Source organism: Siniperca chuatsi, linkage group LG9 (assembly GCF_020085105.1).
Source record: "Siniperca chuatsi isolate FFG_IHB_CAS linkage group LG9, ASM2008510v1, whole genome shotgun sequence".
NCBI lineage: Eukaryota > Metazoa > Chordata > Actinopteri > Centrarchiformes > Sinipercidae > Siniperca > Siniperca chuatsi.
In genome coordinates this window covers 18,579,371-18,597,435 of record NC_058050.1, presented here as the reverse complement: position 1 = coordinate 18,597,435, position 18,065 = coordinate 18,579,371, and the positions used below count along the sequence as shown (strand labels likewise).

The 18,065-nt window shown below is 38.5% G+C and overlaps 1 protein-coding gene across 4 annotated transcripts in view; it reads right to left on the bottom strand.

Annotated features, from left to right (window-relative positions):
* cdkal1 (CDK5 regulatory subunit associated protein 1-like 1) overlaps nucleotides 1-18,065 on the bottom strand; it is a 256,133-nt gene that overhangs the window by 92,196 nt on the left and 145,872 nt on the right. For all 4 annotated transcript variants that reach the window (XM_044208561.1, XM_044208562.1, XM_044208560.1 and 1 more), the window contains exon 10: nucleotides 13,480-13,625. In XM_044208561.1, coding sequence (XP_044064496.1) covers nucleotides 13,480-13,625 — 146 coding nt within the window. The remainder of the gene's footprint in view (nucleotides 1-13,479; nucleotides 13,626-18,065) is intronic.

The window sequence follows — 18,065 nt, the reverse complement described above, 5'->3', positions numbered from 1 at the left end:
TCATATAAACCTGAAGGAAACTTACTGTAATAGTAGATGAAATCTCAAATGGTATGGGGTAAGATTTTGGCGGCAAATTTCCCTCCCTGTAGACAATAGTGTACAGAAATGTAGAAATACACACAACAGCAGAGCTGCTAGTGCTGCTAGTGACAATCCATTTGAGACTGGAATAACTGGTGCAAAAATATTTAAGTCAAAAACACAGTGTCACTCAAACACACACTCACACACACACACACACACACACACGCACACACACACACACAAAGAGATTATAGTCCATCAACTGTGAGTGAAACTGTGTGGTTGAAAATGAGCTTTGAAAGGCAGGGTGACTCAAACACTCAACAAGAGAAATTTGATACGAGAGAGAGACTGTTCTTAGATGTACCCAAGTATCAGCTGAGCTTGCATGTGTGTGCACTCAGAGGGTGCAAGCACATGGAAAGTAAACACTTTGCTGCCTTTTTACTTGATTTTCCATTATGTTTGTGAGAGGCTGTTTACATGTTCACATTGTACCGCCATGCTACCTTGCTCCCAGTCATGTGTACCTGTGAAGATGCGGGTATTATGCATTATATGTCTAATCTCACTGTGTGTGTGTGTGTGTGTGTGTGTGTGTAGCCAGTACCTAAATACACTACTGGCCCTCTAATCAAACCTCTGGTTGCTTTTAGATGTGACAAGGTATGTTTTTTCTGTATGTTTTATGAAGTGAAATAAAATTTATGACCCATAAAAATAATAACAAAACCTTTGTTGAACAAATCTTATGGAAGTTTTCAAATCGGAGGTAGAACATTCTAACTGAACATTGTGATAAACAGTGAGTCTGCAGGTAAATCTGATCTCATGTAGTTTCAGTTCACACTTGGCATATTTTGTAGGTGGGAAACTAGCCAATGTACTTTCCCATACTAGTGTACAAATACAATTTGTTTGAGGGGAAAAAGAAAACAAATACCAGTATATCTTTTAAGCAAATACAGAAAATGTTTAACAAGTGAGGAAACTGTGGTAACTCAAACATAACCTCAGTCCTTCAGGAACACAGATAACCTTGAGGCTCACGAGACAAACCCACATTAATGCATTTCTTGATAAAAACGACAATGATAAACTACAGTTAGTAAAGGGTCAATATTGACCACTTCTGTGATGTCTGACCATCTTCAAATTTGTCATGAAAAAGACAAGTTAATAATGAACAAGAAAACAGAGTTAACAATATCATCTTTACAAAAAGACAGGAAGGATAGGTAATGTGGTCTGAGGGGCCTAATAATAAATTAACACTACTTAATGAAGGAAAACTTAACTCCTGTAATTATAGTGAAGTTGTATGTATCCTGTGTGTGTGTATGTGTGTGTGTGTGTGTGTGTGTGTGTGTGTGTGTTTGTGGTTTGTGGGAAGGAAATATGGTATAATCCAAAGGAAGCATCAATAACACAAGGATGTGTTAGAAAATGCCAAGATTCATTATCCACAAGCCGTTTCTCTCAAGTGCGCACACACACAGACACACCTCAGTTTCAGCTTGTTGTGAAATTAATGACTTGTTCTCTGCTGGTTTCCTGTTGTTTAAACTGAGCCAATTCACAACGCTAGACTTTTTGTCACACACAGCCAGGTATGTAGGCAGGAAGGCTCCCTCCCTCTTTCACTCCTTCCTGGATTAAATCACTTCTATACATAAACACACACATCCACAGGCAGCATAGACAAACAGCATAAACAAGCAGACAAGCTGATAAATAGTATTCCCATACCTATCTGCAATGTTAATATAAATATAAGGAAGGGAAATCTTGTTTACTATTCACACTAGAGAAATTCTCAAATCAGATAGATTGAAACTGGTGGCAAACTATGTTGTTTTAGTTTTGTGTGAGTGAGTGTATGGGAAGGGGCTGGGCTACTGAAATGTGAGATTAATGTAGAAATACTGTCCTGAAAAGAAGAAAAAAAAAATTTGGAGCAAGTGTGGTATTTCTGTAACAAATCCAGCCTAATTTGCCAATAGATTTTAATCGTGCAATAAGAAACTGGGCAGACAACTTCTGATGGGGTTGGTAAACTGTTTCATAGCTATCATATATATTTACCAGCATTCATTTGGCTTTTGAGGCAGTGCAAATAAACAATCAAGTATAGACACTGCATTTTTCAGGACCCGCGGACACTATGACTTTGTTAACAAATGCTTTGAAAGGCAACACATAAGCATTTTCCTGATTAGCAATGAAAGAGGCCAGCCCCCCACACCTTTCTGACGGATTGGGGGGGGTTGTGTCGGACCATATCTGTAACTTTCCGGAACCAACAATCTGACATTCATACCCACTTCTTGCAGTGATTGGTCAGCTGTGCGGAGGTGAAAAAGGAGCCAGGGTTTGAACATCTCTCTTTAGCTCTCTTTTTTCATTCTTCAATTATTTCTGTCACTTTTAACGTGTCCAACTGTGTGCGACACTATGATTGTCTTCCAAGAGAGACTGACTGAAAATGTGCGCCATTATCCCCATTTTTAAACAATATGATGCCTCCCCCTCTCTATATCAGCTGGCTTTTCACTCTGCCTTCCAATGTGGCCATTCAGAACAACGATAAACACTTTTGATTTCTGATGTGGTCAGACAACTTGTCGTATGAACCACTTATTTCTTAGTATAACCCGGGCTGGGCTCAGGTTTAACAAGTTTACAACGATAGTGGCCTAGACAGACACAAGCTTATATGCAGACGCTCATGAGTTCAAATCTGCCGAGCACTCAAGGAAAATATGGATATGAAAACTTAAGCACTCCAATATAAACCACTGAAGTGTGTGTATGTGTGTGAGACGTTCCCTGTGCCTGCAATGACTAAACCAGGCTGTTTTCTGTACACAGGGCTTTAAATCAAAGACCGAGAGTCAAAACACACACAGAAACCCTTATTACTTAATTTACTTTCCTTGCTGAATCATCAACTGGAGGGAATGTGGCAGGTTATCGCGGCAAACCTGTCTTGCTCACTGCTCTCTCTTCCCACCTCTCTTTTTTCCCTCTCTTTTTTCCCCTCACTTGTCTTATCTATTTTTCTGTTCTTTTGCTTTTCGTTTTCTTTCCAATGCCTTCAGGGAACTGCCGCCCCTACCACCTGCTATTCCAGTGAAACATTAGCCCTGGCTGATACCTTAAACCTTTAAGTGTGTGAGTGTGTGTGTGTAAACTAATGAAGGTATGTCTTCAACAACAAACAGAGCGAGAGACTGGCCCCACACTGCACACACACATGGTGTAGTCACGCTACTGATGCATGTGTCCTGCCGTAACCCAGGGAGGTTTGATATAACCCTGTCACTCCTCATGACTAATAGAGATGACTAACACATCTACACACACACAAACACAACTGTCTTGGAGCCGTTTGTTTGGAGAGAAACAGTCGCTACACTCGAGAGACTGAGACACGCACACAGAAAGTTTAACGATTCAACGCATTATATCAACTGTCACAGCATCACTCTGCCAACACTTTGGACATTGCAACACACTACGAACACTTAACGCTGCCCTTAATAGTGGGAAGCCTAAGCAATCAATTGTTGACTGTTTTGTGAATCAAAGATTGAAATAAAACGTCCTGAACCAAGTCTCTAAACTAGTTCATTTTTAAACTCAGTTGTAGTTACAATTACTTTAACACTGTTTTTCCTCAGTAGCTCTCAACCAAAAACATACTTTGACAGGCTGTTCACATGGAACTATGTTAAAGGAAGCATGTGTCTGATTCTCATGGTCACAACAAAATGATAACCTTCAAGTCATGCAATGTGAATTATAAATCATTTAATAAGCCTTTAAAAGTTATCTGTACAAGTCTAAAAATATGCAGCTGATTTAGTTTGGTTTGAATACAATATTGTGAGTTCTGTTTTCTTTTATTGCTTTGTGATTATATATGAATTCCAATGCTGCCATCTCTAAATGAGACATATGGCTGTCTACCACCTTAAACCATAGGACTGAGTAATAAAACCATGACAGCCAAATTCAATAGGACAAGTTATTACTCAACTCTTGTGGGAATGTAGAAGACAAAGGTTATTTTAGTTGCACCTCTTGGACGAAAACATGCTATCTTGAAACAGCTTTGGTGTGCTAGTCAGATCCTGTTTAGACCAAGTGCACATTGGTTTGGGCTTCTATCTAGCCTAATGTTACATAAGAGAGAAACAGCTTTATCATCTCATCAACAATAGGACTGATAATTACTTTTGGCATTTTGGGGGTGACATCTAATAAAAAAAAACAACAGGGTCAAAAGCCAGCTTTGAACCCACCATTTTGTGAATTTAAGGCATGAATACTGGCTCTATGAATCACTGGGGTGTTTTGACCAGCTGCATGTTTAAAAATGTGTGAAGTGATAAAATGTTCTCTTCACTGTAGATAAAAGCTAGTGCCTTTACAGCTAGATTAATAATGTGCAGAAAAATCCAGAGACCACCCAGAGACATACCTGTCTCCGTTGCCCTTTGTGTGTATGTACTGATAATTTTAGAATAAAATTCTTGCTGGGTAAGGGAAAAGAGACGTCTCTTTGTAACAATCAAGACAATATAAAACAAAACCTGTCAAGTAATTGTAGATCATTAAATGAAATCAGGTGCAGCTATGAGAATGTTTTGCACTTGTTTTTGCAAAACAAGGGTGAACAGGTTGAAATTGTAAGAGAGAGGACAGAATGCTGTATTGCTTTGGTGCCTTTGAGGAGCGGAGTTCTGTTAAAGATCAGAGGGATTTAATTTATAGCAGTATGTGAGGTGAACACAACCCATGAAAGCACGTCAAAATATTTTTTATATATTAAAGGCTTAAACCAATGAAGCAATGGACCAAAACAGGACAGAGTGGTAACCAAATGCTCAAATGGAGGTTGAATGCAGAGTGTTGGGTTCCCATAGGTCATGTTGTAGGTCAAAGGTCATTGTATCAGTCAGCACCTGGGATCACACAGGTTATTCACCTGTTGACCTATCCAAATCCTCTTTCCTTTAGAACCACATCTGTAAAAACTCCACAGCTGTTGCAGCTGGACATGCCCTCAACATTATGTGAATTTCAATAATAAAGTGAATAATAAGGTGCTGCTTTGCTCTCTAGTTTTGGCCTGACAGCATTATTGTTGCATTATTATGTTTCCTTGGGAGAAGGACCTCTATGGCCTGAGACTGAGAGGGTTTTCAGACGTCAGGAACACATAACCTCCAGGAAACCTCCAACCTACGACCCTGAGGGAAACCACAGAGGGTCTAAAGGCTGCTCAATGCCCAGCGATGCCCTATCATCTATCGCTTTCTGATGGCTTAAACCCCCTCCTTTCTGCTCAGCCCAACTAACCTTAAAGTTCAACATTAACACTGCCAGATTATGCTCCTCTGCACACATACACAACCAATCCCCAACCCACAGATGAATAACTATTCTTTTCCAGGCGTTTCATCTTTGGCCCCTGTGAATCAAAGACACTTAATCCTTGAGAATGGTTGAGGGAAAATCAGCCTAGATATTATGGCAAACTACAAAAACAACAGTGGAAAATCCTCTGACCACGTTCACTCCTCTGTAACAGCCTTATTCCACCATAACAGGATTTTCTCCATACATTATTACATACGACTGTACTTCATTATGTAATTTTAATTGATAGAAGCAGAGAGAAAAGGGTGTAAAAAATATGGTCTGTGTTGGCAGACAAGAACAAATTAACCATTTTAAAGAAATAATTATTCTACTATTGTTTAAATTATGCATGGCAAAAAACAATTCAGTTATAACAACTTTGAAAATGTTGTCTGTTATGTCATTCAGAGGAGAGTATATTTAATGCAATTTTCCTCTATGGATATGGATGAATTTAGTGGAAAAGCTCTGTGTACCAAAACTTGCAGTGGGAATTAGGATAAACATTAAAGCAAGGAAAATGGAATTATACATATTGTTAAAATAATCGTCATAAACTTGGCATGAAAGAGGGAAAAACCTGCAATGAAAGAATGACTGTAGCAGATTAGTATTCTAAAAACTACACTTGGTATACTCAGAGGGTCCATAATAATAACATGGGATATGCCTGAGTTGAACTAATCCATCATACCAACAGCATTTTGTTTCAGTGGTGTTTTCATTGTTCTCCACTACATCCACAGTATGAACAAACCAGTCTGTTTTTCATAATGACCACAATCTTAAGCATCATAGAATTGATTTTCTTCCACCAGTTCATCTTCACATGTTTCAATGATTCGCCATTAGATTTGATAGGTGTGAATGAACTTCTAGTGACAGGTGATTTGGGCATTCAACCTTCAAGAGACCTTTAAACTCAATACATGTTTAAGTGTGGAACAAATCAAACTGCTCAAACAAGCTGTCGTACAGTCATCAGTGTGAAAAAAAAAAGTTTTCTCCCAAGAGTGCAGCATTTGATTAGTTTCTAGGGAAATTGCAAATATGTACTTAATTAGTACAACTTGGATTTGTTTTACTTTCCACTGGTGGAAACTCATGGCATTGCTCTACAGAATAATAATCTATAAATATATATAATAATAATCTTTTCCAGTTGTTTAGATGGAACATTTGTAGCTTTGATTTTTGTGATGGTAATATTCACTGCTTCATGATTCTTAGTCTGTGACCAAAATTACAGACTTTTCCTCAGAGACTGCAGTGTAAAGTCATATCAGCAAAAACAAGTAATGTTGCCTGAAAGTTCATAATGGAGTGCAAGATCTTTAGCGTTACTGAATGTCAAGGAGGGACGTTTGATCTGTGTCTGCATGTACGTGTGTGCTGTTTTTTTCTGATAAGGAAGGCCAGAAGCATTTGATCCCCCATGACCTCTGCAGTGTTGGTCGCATCACATTGTTTGTAAAGAGAAATACATTTGTCTTCCGCTGTATGTTTGTCAGTCAGATAAGCTCTGACCTCACACGTACCTGTACAAGGTTCCTGTCTGGCACATGCTTTGAGGGGAACTTTATATGGCTCAACAAAGGACTAATTGTGAGAATCTACATTAACAGACACCTGTGAGTCTGGCCACTTACACACGCAGGGCTTCGCCTTCATTTTAAGTTGTGCCAGTTTGCATGAGTGCACAAGCGTGAAAAGTAGAATCAGTAAGTGAATCACTAAGAACTTTATGACTCTCTCACATACAAACACACAGATAGCATAGTGTGGGGCCTTCTTTTAAGTGTTTGAAAGAGAACAAGAAAACCTTAACAGCCTTTGCTCAATACTTTGTTGAAGCACCAATTACAGCCTCAAGTTTTTTTGAGTATGATGCTACAAGCTTGGCACACCTATTTTTAGGCAGTTTCTCCCACTCTTCTTTGCAGGACCTCTCAAGCTCCATCAGGTTGGATGGGGAGCGTCAGTGCACAGCCATTTTTAGATCTCTCCAGAGATGTTCAGTCGGGTTCAAGTCTGGGCTCTGGCTGGGCCACTCAAGAATATTCACAGAGTTGTCCCGTAGCCACTCCTTTGTTATCTTGGCTGTGTGCTTAGGGTCGTTGTCCTGTTGGAAGAGGAACCTTCGCCCCAGTCTGAGGTCCAGAGCACTCTGGAGCCGGTTTTCATCAAGGAAGTTCTCTGTACATTGCTGCATTCATCTTTCCCTCAATCCTGACTAGTCTCCCAGTTCCTGCCGCTGAAAAACATCCCCACAGCATAATGCTGCCACCACCATGGCGGTCCAGACATGACGCTTGCCATTTAGGCCAAAGAGTTCAATCTTTGTTTCAGCAGACCAGAGAGTTTTGTTTCTCATGGTCTTAGAGTCCTTCAGGTGCATTTGGGCAAACTCCAGGCGGGCTGTCACGTGCCTTTTACTGAGGAGTGGCTTCCGTCTGGCCACTCTACCATACAGGCCTGATTGGTGGAGTGCTGCAGAGATGGTTGTTCTTCTGGAAGGTTCTCCTCTCTCCACAGAGAAACGCTGGAGGTCTGTCAGAGTGACCATCGGGTTCTTGGTCACCTCCCTTACTAAGGCCCTTCTCCCCCGATCGCTCAGTTTGGCCGGGCGGCAAGCTCTAGGAAGAGTCCTGGTGATGCAGGCCACTGTGCTCATTGGGACCTTTATTGCTGCAGAAATGTGTCTGTACCCTTCCTCAGATGTGTGCCTCAACACAATCTTGTCTCGGAGGTCTACAGACAATTCCTTGGACTTCATGGCTTGGTTTGTGCTCTGACATGCACTGTTAACTGTGGGACCTTATATAGACAGGTGTGTGCCTTTCCAAATCATGTCCAATCAACTGAATTTACCACAGGTCAACTCCAATCAAGTTGTAGAAACATCTCAAGGATGATCAGTGGAAACAGGATGCACCTGAGCTCAACTGAGTGTCATGGCAAAGGCTGTGAATACTTATGTACGTTTCATATTATATTTTTAATAAATATGCAAAGCTTTCAAACAAACTTCTTTCACGTTGTCATTATGGGGGTATTGTTTGTAGAATTTTTAAGAAAATAATGAATTTAATCCATTTTGGAATAAGGCTGTATCATAACAAAATGTGGAAAAAGTGAAGCGCTGTGAATACTTTCCAGATGCACTGTACATCATTATCAATCAAGGGAAAGTTGGAGATACAATTATTTTTGATTAACAATTATGATGTTGTTAATACCACTTTCATCCATGCAAGTTATCAAGTCCACTGAAAAGGTTTGGGTTTAAGTGCCTTGCTCAAAAGTAATCAAAAAGCATTTGCAGACGAATTTGACAACAATATCAATTCCCCTTAAAACATCTATTTGTTATAACCTTGCATCTAAATGCTACTTCAGTAAAACACACACACAAAAACACTTGTACTTTTCTCTCTCTTTATCATCTCTGAAAAGTTTCTGAAAGACCCATAGCTCAGGATTAGGTGCTTTAAAAAGACTTCCCTCAGCAAAAGAAAAGACTGTTTATGTTTCACAGATACACACACTTGTACGTTTTTACTCTCTCTCTCTCTCTCTCTCTCTCACACACACACACACACACACACACACACACACACACACACACACAACACAGAAACACTCAGACACACACAGTGGGTGTGTTTTTTGGCTTGTCCAAAGCCCTGGCCTTTCTCCCAGACCCTGAACTGCACCCCAGCTATTACTGCTGCAGCCAAATGGGTCAGACCACTGGATGTGTACTGGTATTGATTTCACACAACCAACATCACCCGTGTGTGTTTGAATGAGTGTGTTTAAGTAACAGAAGCCAAAAACTGAGTAACCACACACACACATATACAAAGACTCTCACAAAAGGGTAGCTAGACAGTTTATGTAAACAAGATCTTATGATGTGATACCCTGCGTGTGGCGAGCTTGTGTGTGTGTCTCTGTGCATGGTTTTTTTGTGTCTCCCATGACCATTTGCAATGTATTAAGATTTTGGCCGGATCAGAGCTGCTGTTTGAATTTCTATTGAACACTAAAAAAACAACTCAAGACGGGGATAGAGACCTCTACTCCAGGCTAAACAATTGCCTAAAAAGCAATGCAGCGTACACACACAAAGATAAGCATCTGAGTCAGTGCTAAGGCAAACACAGCGGTATCACTCCTCAACTCAAGGCTCCTTTCCAAGGGAACTTAAAAGGGAAGATTTAAAGAAATGGCAAAGCCTTCAACTCTAGTGTTAGAAATAGCCACACACTGCGCCCAATCTGAAGCTTTTAATGCTGAGAGGAAGACAGACAGGCAAGATTCCAATTTCAAGTTATGGACCCAAACTTGCACACAAAAAAGATAAAGACCTGAAAATGAAAAATAGACTAGTAAAAAGATGACAGGTGGGCAGAGAGAAAAACAAGTGTCAGGATACTAAAAACAGAGGTCAGTGAGAAACAAGAAACCACTCTACATAAAATCCAAAGAGAAAAATAGAATTATAAAACTCTTTAAAATGCCATATGTAACATTAATTAACAATTATATGTTAATGAGTGGCACTTTTAAGCCATCATCCAAATGAGGGGTTGACACACACTGTAGACTAACAAATGACAAACGAAAAGCATTACGCATGTTTATTTCTGCTGTGAAGTTAGGCATTTTAAAATGGGGGCTTATGGAGATTGACTCGCTTTCGGAGCCAGCCTCAAGTGGCCATTCAAAGAACTGGAGTTTTGGCACTTCCACATTGGCTTCATTTTTCAGCCACTTGGCGTCAGAGTGATCAAAAGATAATGACTCACACAGTGACTGATGTAGAAATACCACACACACACAAACGTTTTCTTCCAGCACTTCAGGCTGCATGTGGTGAGTGGTTCAATGAACTCTGTCCATATAGTTAAATACACAAAGCATTAAATGTTGATAGCTATACGGTGACCTGAATAAAAGTCTTGTTCACCCAGATTTATATTTTATATTTAAGCCTATGGCTTGGCTGTTGACCTGCAAGAAGTAGTTACATGAAATCTATTGATTGCTACAGTACATCTCATCCGCTTAGAGCACACTATGTTATGAATATATAGATATTAATATCTTTATATCTATAGATTTTAACATGGGAACAGAGAAAAGCGCACATTGGACAGCTAACTATTCAATGGGCTGAATAAGGTACACTCACATGATTATCTGGATATCAATGTCCATCCTGCGATTTGACTTTGTTTCTAAAACAAGTACATACTCTGTCTCCCTCACTGTTTCTGTAAAACTCTGACATATATAATCAAATTAAGTAGAAATACTTCATACTGTACTAATCTTAAAACATGTATGGTGTCATTTATTTCCAGGAAAAAGGCATATTTAAAAATAAGAGGCAACAGCAATAATATGTTTTAATATTCCATTGCATACATAAACTTTCTTCTAAATCACACAATAATACCTAGAGATTTAAGGCAGAAATGCAACCCAAACTCATTTTAATACAAATCCCTTCATAGCGTACTATCGTAGCATCAATTCTATATCTATTCACCAACCCTGACCTGCATTGCCATAATTAATCATACTGAAATTCCATGACAGATTATCTTTCATACAGTAAAGATTAAGTTTGCATCATTTCTTATCTTTTACGCTATGTCAGAGGTCAAATACATGCATTATTTGGGGGGGTGTATTGGGGGTATACACACTGATGGTGTGCCAGTGTGTATATTTTGGAAAAGCATAGCTTGAACATGAACATGTGTCAGGAATCAAGGCTCAAACATTCTAACAGTCCTGCAGTTAGCTCTCCTTGAACTTGTCTATTAAACCGATGTTGGACATGTTTAACCTTGTAAAGTAATGTCCTGATGAATGAGAACTGGCAAAGAGGGAAGGACTGCAGCAAAAGTGAGAGATTTAGAAAAGAACATATCACTGTACTCATTCAAAAACTTGCATTTTTGTGCAGCTAAAAGGAAAGCTTGTTGTCATAGTTTGTAAAAAAAAGTCGCACTTGGTAACATGACATCCACCTGACAACAAGAATAATTATACTTTCTAATATCTCTGCTGAGATAAACATTATCTGAAGCAGTACATTTAAAATTAAAAAAAGTCTAGCTAATGACATTAATATCGTTCATCATGATTACTACTTGGTTCCACATTCGATGTTTCCAAGATGTCAGAGTGACATCCCAGATGACAGTGGCAGCATAAGAAACTTAAGCATTGAAATAACAGATACAGTTTGCATAACCCAAAACATCCATGCATAACTTAAATAAAACATTCACCTATATGTAGTCTCACCCATACGAGTCTCAGAGCCACAGAGAGACAAAGGGAGAGATTAAAAATAAACACCTATGAGCTGTCATGAGTACTGACAGCCCCCTGAAACACCCACTCTTCTGTTTCTTTATTTGTCATGCATTTGCAAAGAAACATTACAAAGCCAGCCTGTTAAACTTGGCCAGCTTGTGCTGCATCCACAATGCCTGCAGGAAATGAAAGCTTGCTTAGCCCCGTTTTCATAGTCTAGCCTATTAGATGAGCCTGACCTACATGCACTGCAACTTTTCCTCAGAATGGATGTTTTGAATATGGCTTAATTTGCTTGGAACAAGTAAGTAAGTGAAATCATTCAAAACACAAATTACGTGTATTCATTTGCCTATAAAGTTATGGCTTAATGCCACGCTAATTACAACCTACAACATCCATGGTATTGCCTAATACTATTTAGTTAGATGTTTGGCTGACTGCCGCTTAATAGTCTCAACATGATGAAACTATTCATAAAGTCAGTCTAACATTTGATCATGTGGTCAGTTATAGTTGACTAGTGCTGACCAATAAATTATATTTTCATCGTCATCGCGATATGAACATGCGCGATATGAACATGCGCGATAAACACATCGCAAAAGACTGCTTGAAACACAATGAAAACGAAAAATAATTTAATTAAGAGATGGATACCAAAACCCGGTATTAAATGGGCCCTGACACTAAGACCGTAGTACTTATTATCATGCCGCAGCCTCTGCCCTGCTCTCTGTGTCAGAGCCAAGCTCCTCCACATACACACACACGCGCATGCAGAGCTGCGGTGGAGACAGTGAAGTGAAGATAACTCAAAGATTACTGGAGTTGAGGACAACTACGCTCGTTACTGTAAGTGCAATAAAACCTTAGCGAATAAAAGGCCAATACACCTGTTCAACAAGCATAAATATGTAACTGCTGGCTGATACAAACCAGCCCTTCCTCCCTCTACCAGCGGTAACTTACCTGCAGGTGAATCACATCAGTAGCAGAGGGAGAAGGAAAGGAGGACAGGAGGAAGGACTGATACTGACTTCTTCATTCTTTCTAAACTTCACTTAGTATTTTGATGTATATATTTTAGTGTATATGGTGTTTTGGTGTATATGATATATTTTATAAACATTTTAGATTTGTTTCCAGTGAGATATTATTGAGTTTATATAGGTTACATGACCTTCAAAACCGACCACAACTTGCGCATGCACGCATTCGTGCAGGTCATAGAGAAAATTTCCTGACCGTGGCATCCCTAGCACATGTGCAGTAGCAAGTGTTTTATTTTATTCTGCGTCAAGTGAGAAAGGTAAGAGTACAAGTATGTGTGTTCACATGTGATTTTTAATACATTTGCAAACATTTCAAACTAATTTCTTTAACGTTGTCATTATGGGGTGTTGTTTGTAGAATTTTGAGGAAAATAATGAATTTAATCCATTTTGGAATAAGGCTGTAACAACAAAATGTGGAAAAAGTGAAGCACTGTGAATACTTTCCGGATGCACTGTAGATACTCACAGCCTAGTAATTTGTAATTCACAAAAGTATGTTAAATGAAAGAAAAGAGTGAAGAATAACAGTAACAGTTAAATTGGTGTCATCAGGACACTAACATGCAACAGACTCATCATTGCAGACTCAATCATAAGTCCATTAGGACTCCATATCCTGTCTTACCTCTCATTGAGGAAGTCCACCACTCTTTTGAAGTCATCGATGCAATACTCTCTCTTCATGTCCATCAGGACGCTGTCTGAGGCCGACTGCACAGGAACATGAAGGAAGGCATAGACACGTGGATGATTCAATATCTTAGCCATCTCCTAATGAGACACAGAGGAGAGAAAAAAGAGATGGGGAGCCAAGAAAAAATAGAAATTAAGGGTTAGATTTTATTTTATATGTATGGAGAGGAAATACAACATGGGTGAAATCACTAAAATTTCTGAACTGCTTTGCTCAAAATGAGCGATAACAGATGGAGAAAAGGGCACTTTCCTGTTGTTAAGTTTACATTTATACACAAATCAAATGGGGGGTGGTCAACTAGTTTTTAACACAGTGATGGCCAATTGTGAATCTAAAAACACATATGTTTTAAGGAATCTACTTTCTACTAACAACCTACATCATAAAGTGCACAGAAAACTGAATTAACATATTCAAACCTTCTAGCACCACGTTTGATAAATAAATGCATGTATAATTAATGCATATATACACATACACACATACAGTGGTGTGCAAAAGTGTTTGCCCCCTTCCTGATTTCTTAACATATACACACACACAGATACAGTTGTATGCAAAAGTTTAGGAACCCCTGACAATTTCCATTTTCATTTTCATTTATAAATATTTGGGTGTTTGGATCAGCAATTTCATTTGATCTATCAAATAACTGAAGGACACAGTAATATTCCAGTAGTGAAATGAGATTTATTGGATTAACAGAAAATGTGCAATATGCATCAAAACGAAATTAGACAGGTGCATAAATTTGGGCACCCATGTCATTTTGTTGATTTGAATACCTGTAACTACTTAGCACTGATTAATTGGAACACACAATTGGTTTGGTGAGCTCATTAAGCCTTGAACTTCATAGACAGGTGCATCCAATCATGAGAAAAGGTATTTAAGGTGGCCAATTGAAAGTTGTTGTTCTCTTTGACTCTCCTCTGAAGAGTGGCAACATGGGGGCCTCAAAACAACTCTCAAATGACCTGAAAAAAAGATTGTTCTACATTATGGTTTAGGGGGAGGCTACAAAAGTTATCGCAGAAATATAAGCTGTCAGTGTCCACTGTGAGGAACATAGTGAGGAAATGGAGGACCACAGGCACAGTTCTTGTTAAGGCCAGAAGTGGCAGGCCACATAAAATATTGGAGAGGCAAAGGCGAAGGATGGTGAGAACGGTCAAAAACAGCCCACAGACCACCTCCAAAGACCTACAACATCAACTTGCTGCAGATGGTGTCACTGTGCATCGTTCAACAATTCAGCGCACTTTGAACAAGGAGAAGCTGTATGGGAGAGTGATGCGAAAGAAGCCTTTTCTGCACACACGCCACAAACGGAGTCGCTTGAGGTATGCAAACACACATTTGGACAAGCCAGCTTCATTTTGGAATAAGGTGCTGTGGACTGATGAAACAAAGATTGAGTTATTTGGTCATAACAAGGGGCGTTATGCATGGCGGCAAAAGAACACAACGTTCCAAGAAAAACACTTGCTACCCACAGTAAAATTTGGTGGAGGTTCCATCATGCTGTGGGGTTGTGTGGCCAGTGCCGGTACTGGGAATCTGGTTAAAGTTGAGGGTCGCATGGATTCCACTCAATATCAGCAGATTCTTGAGAATAATGTTGAGGAATCAGTCACAAAGTTGAAGTTACGCCGGGGCTGGATATTTCAACAAGACAACGACCCAAAACACTGCTCGAAATCTACTCTGGCCTTTAAGCAGAGGAACAAGTACAATGTTCTGGAATGGCCATCCCAGTCCCCAGACCTGAATATCATTGAACATCTGTGGGGTGATTTGAAGCGGGCTGTCCATGCTCGGCAACTATCAAACCTAACTGAACTGGAGATGTTTTGTAAGGAGGAATGGTCCAAAATACATTCATCCAGAATCCAGACACTCATTACAGGCTATAGGAAGCGTCTAGAGGCTGTTATTTCTGCTAAAGGAGGCACTACTAAATATTGATGTGATTTTTCTGTTGGGGTGCCCAAATTTATGCACCTGTCTAATTTCGTTTTGATGCATATTGCACATTTTCTGTTAATCCAATAAATCTCATTTCACTACTGAAATATTACTGTGTCCTTCAGTTATTTGATAGATCAAAATGTAATTGCTGATCCAAACACCCAAATATTTATAAATGAACATCATGAAAATTGTCAGGGGTTCCTAAACTTTTGCATACAACTGTACATATACATATATACATATACATATATACATATACACATATACATATACACACATATATATATATACATATATACACACATATACACACATATATATACATATATACACACATACACATATATATACATATATACATACATACACATATATATATACACATATATACATACACATATATACATACACACACATATATATACACATATACATATATACATATAAATATATATATACATATATACACACACACACACACATATATATACACGCATATATATATACGTATATACATACATACGTAACATACATACATACGTAACATACATACATACATAATATATATATATACAACTCGTATTTTTATAAAATGAGTTTGCAAGTAAGTATATTTATATGACGATAAGGTTTATTAAATACAAACATACTAAAAGAAGAAGCAAAATCTCACGGACGGCTCTGATGAATGATAGCTGCTAGCATTTAATAAATTAAGGTTCCATTAACATTCCTGCCTCTTTCTGCACTCTTTTCGCTCCAGACGTTCTACAATAGACTACCTCTTTCTCTTTTTTTATATTTGGAAAATAAAGGAAAAGCAGCTCAGAGAATTCAGTGTGTATCCACTAGATCCAAAGTCAAAAGAGTCAAGGCTGCATCAGTAGGGTTTTTTTATGTCTGAAAAGTCAAGAGCTTTTACTGAAGCATCCAGGTCCACATCTCAGATCAACAGTGAGGAGGAAAAGAAAAATACATTAAGTCTATAATTATCTCACTAAGGATTTCTGGCCACTCGGTACCTTTCAGTTTTCACTAAACGAGTTATAGAAATACTTCGGGTATAGTACATGCTGGCCATAATGCCTGAAATGTCTATAATACAGGATACAAATAGTAAGTTTTAAGTTGCTCTACTCTCTTAAGGTGCTCTGTTGTAAAAAAAATAAAATAAAAATCGAAAAAAATAATCTTTACTTAAGTGTTTGAGATGAAGTGATACAGTGAAAACACACATTGTGAAATAAAGACACATTAAAAAGCTATATTTCTTCCACTTCCATGTGTTTACATATGAAGGTTCTCACACCAAAGGATGTGTTTGTCCACACTACAAGATTCTTGACTTGATTTTACTTAAGGACCCACTGCAGCTCGAATCAAGAGCATACTTCTGAGAGCACACAAGGCTAAATTCCTGTTAAATGTCAAATTGTATCATATTGAGAAATAAGGACACAATTATATATATATTTTTTTTCTATCAAGATCATCATACACAGATAATGAAGATCTATAATTTCAGTTTAAGGAACTAAAAAGGGAGTCAAACTGGATTTTCCAGTAGCAACACAGGACTTTGAATCATGTCTTTTCTGTCTCAGCTCCTACCCTTCTATGAACAATTGCAAGAGTGACATTCTGTTTTTTTTAAATACACCACATTAATTGGGAGTGTTGAAAGGTTTTTTGTTTTTCTTTAATTCTTACTTTAATTTCCTTAGTAAAAGAACTGGAGAGACAGCAGATGTCAGATTTTTCTGATAGACACAATCAGGATGCTATCATTACCATGCTAATCACCACAAGAAGGAGAAAGAGAAAAAGAGAGGGGTGGAAGAAATGATTTAATGATTTCCTACAAGAATATGCTGATTGCAGTCCGTCTTCTCAATTAAGATCTATTGTAGAATGTTCCCTACTTCATACACAAAGCATATGTGTGTGTGTGCACAGCTCAGTTGCAGTGCACCACAGGGGGTTGACCACTGGAAGCTCCAAATTAGAAAGAATTAATTTGGTTGGAAAATGGAGCTTGATTGGTGACAGAAATCAGCTTGCTGCATGTGTGTGTATGTGTGAGGGAGAGAGTGAAAGAAAAACATGTAAAAGAAAAATGCATTTATTTGTGTTTTAAATGCTTTCAAAAGGCAAAAGAATAGTAGATGATTGGTTATGTGCCAATGTGTTACTTCTAAGTTCTTACAAGTTACTCCTCTGATAATTCTGCTCTACTTTCCTCAGTGTAGATGCTTTGAGTATACTTTAAGATTCTGGTGTGAAGAGTCCACAACCACAGAACTGCAATACAGGGAGGTAACAAAAATGAAGAACCATATCCAAAGTATACATGAAAGCTTCCCAAGTCAGCAGTTTATCAGATAATTTCCAGACACTAAAAACAAACAAAAAATACACTATCACTAAATATCTATTGTGCTACATGAGCGAGATAGTACTTTGTGCTGTAAGCCCTTAAGTGAGTGCTTCAGGTATTGAAGTCTGCACTGGTACATAGAATAGACCTGGTTTGGTAATAT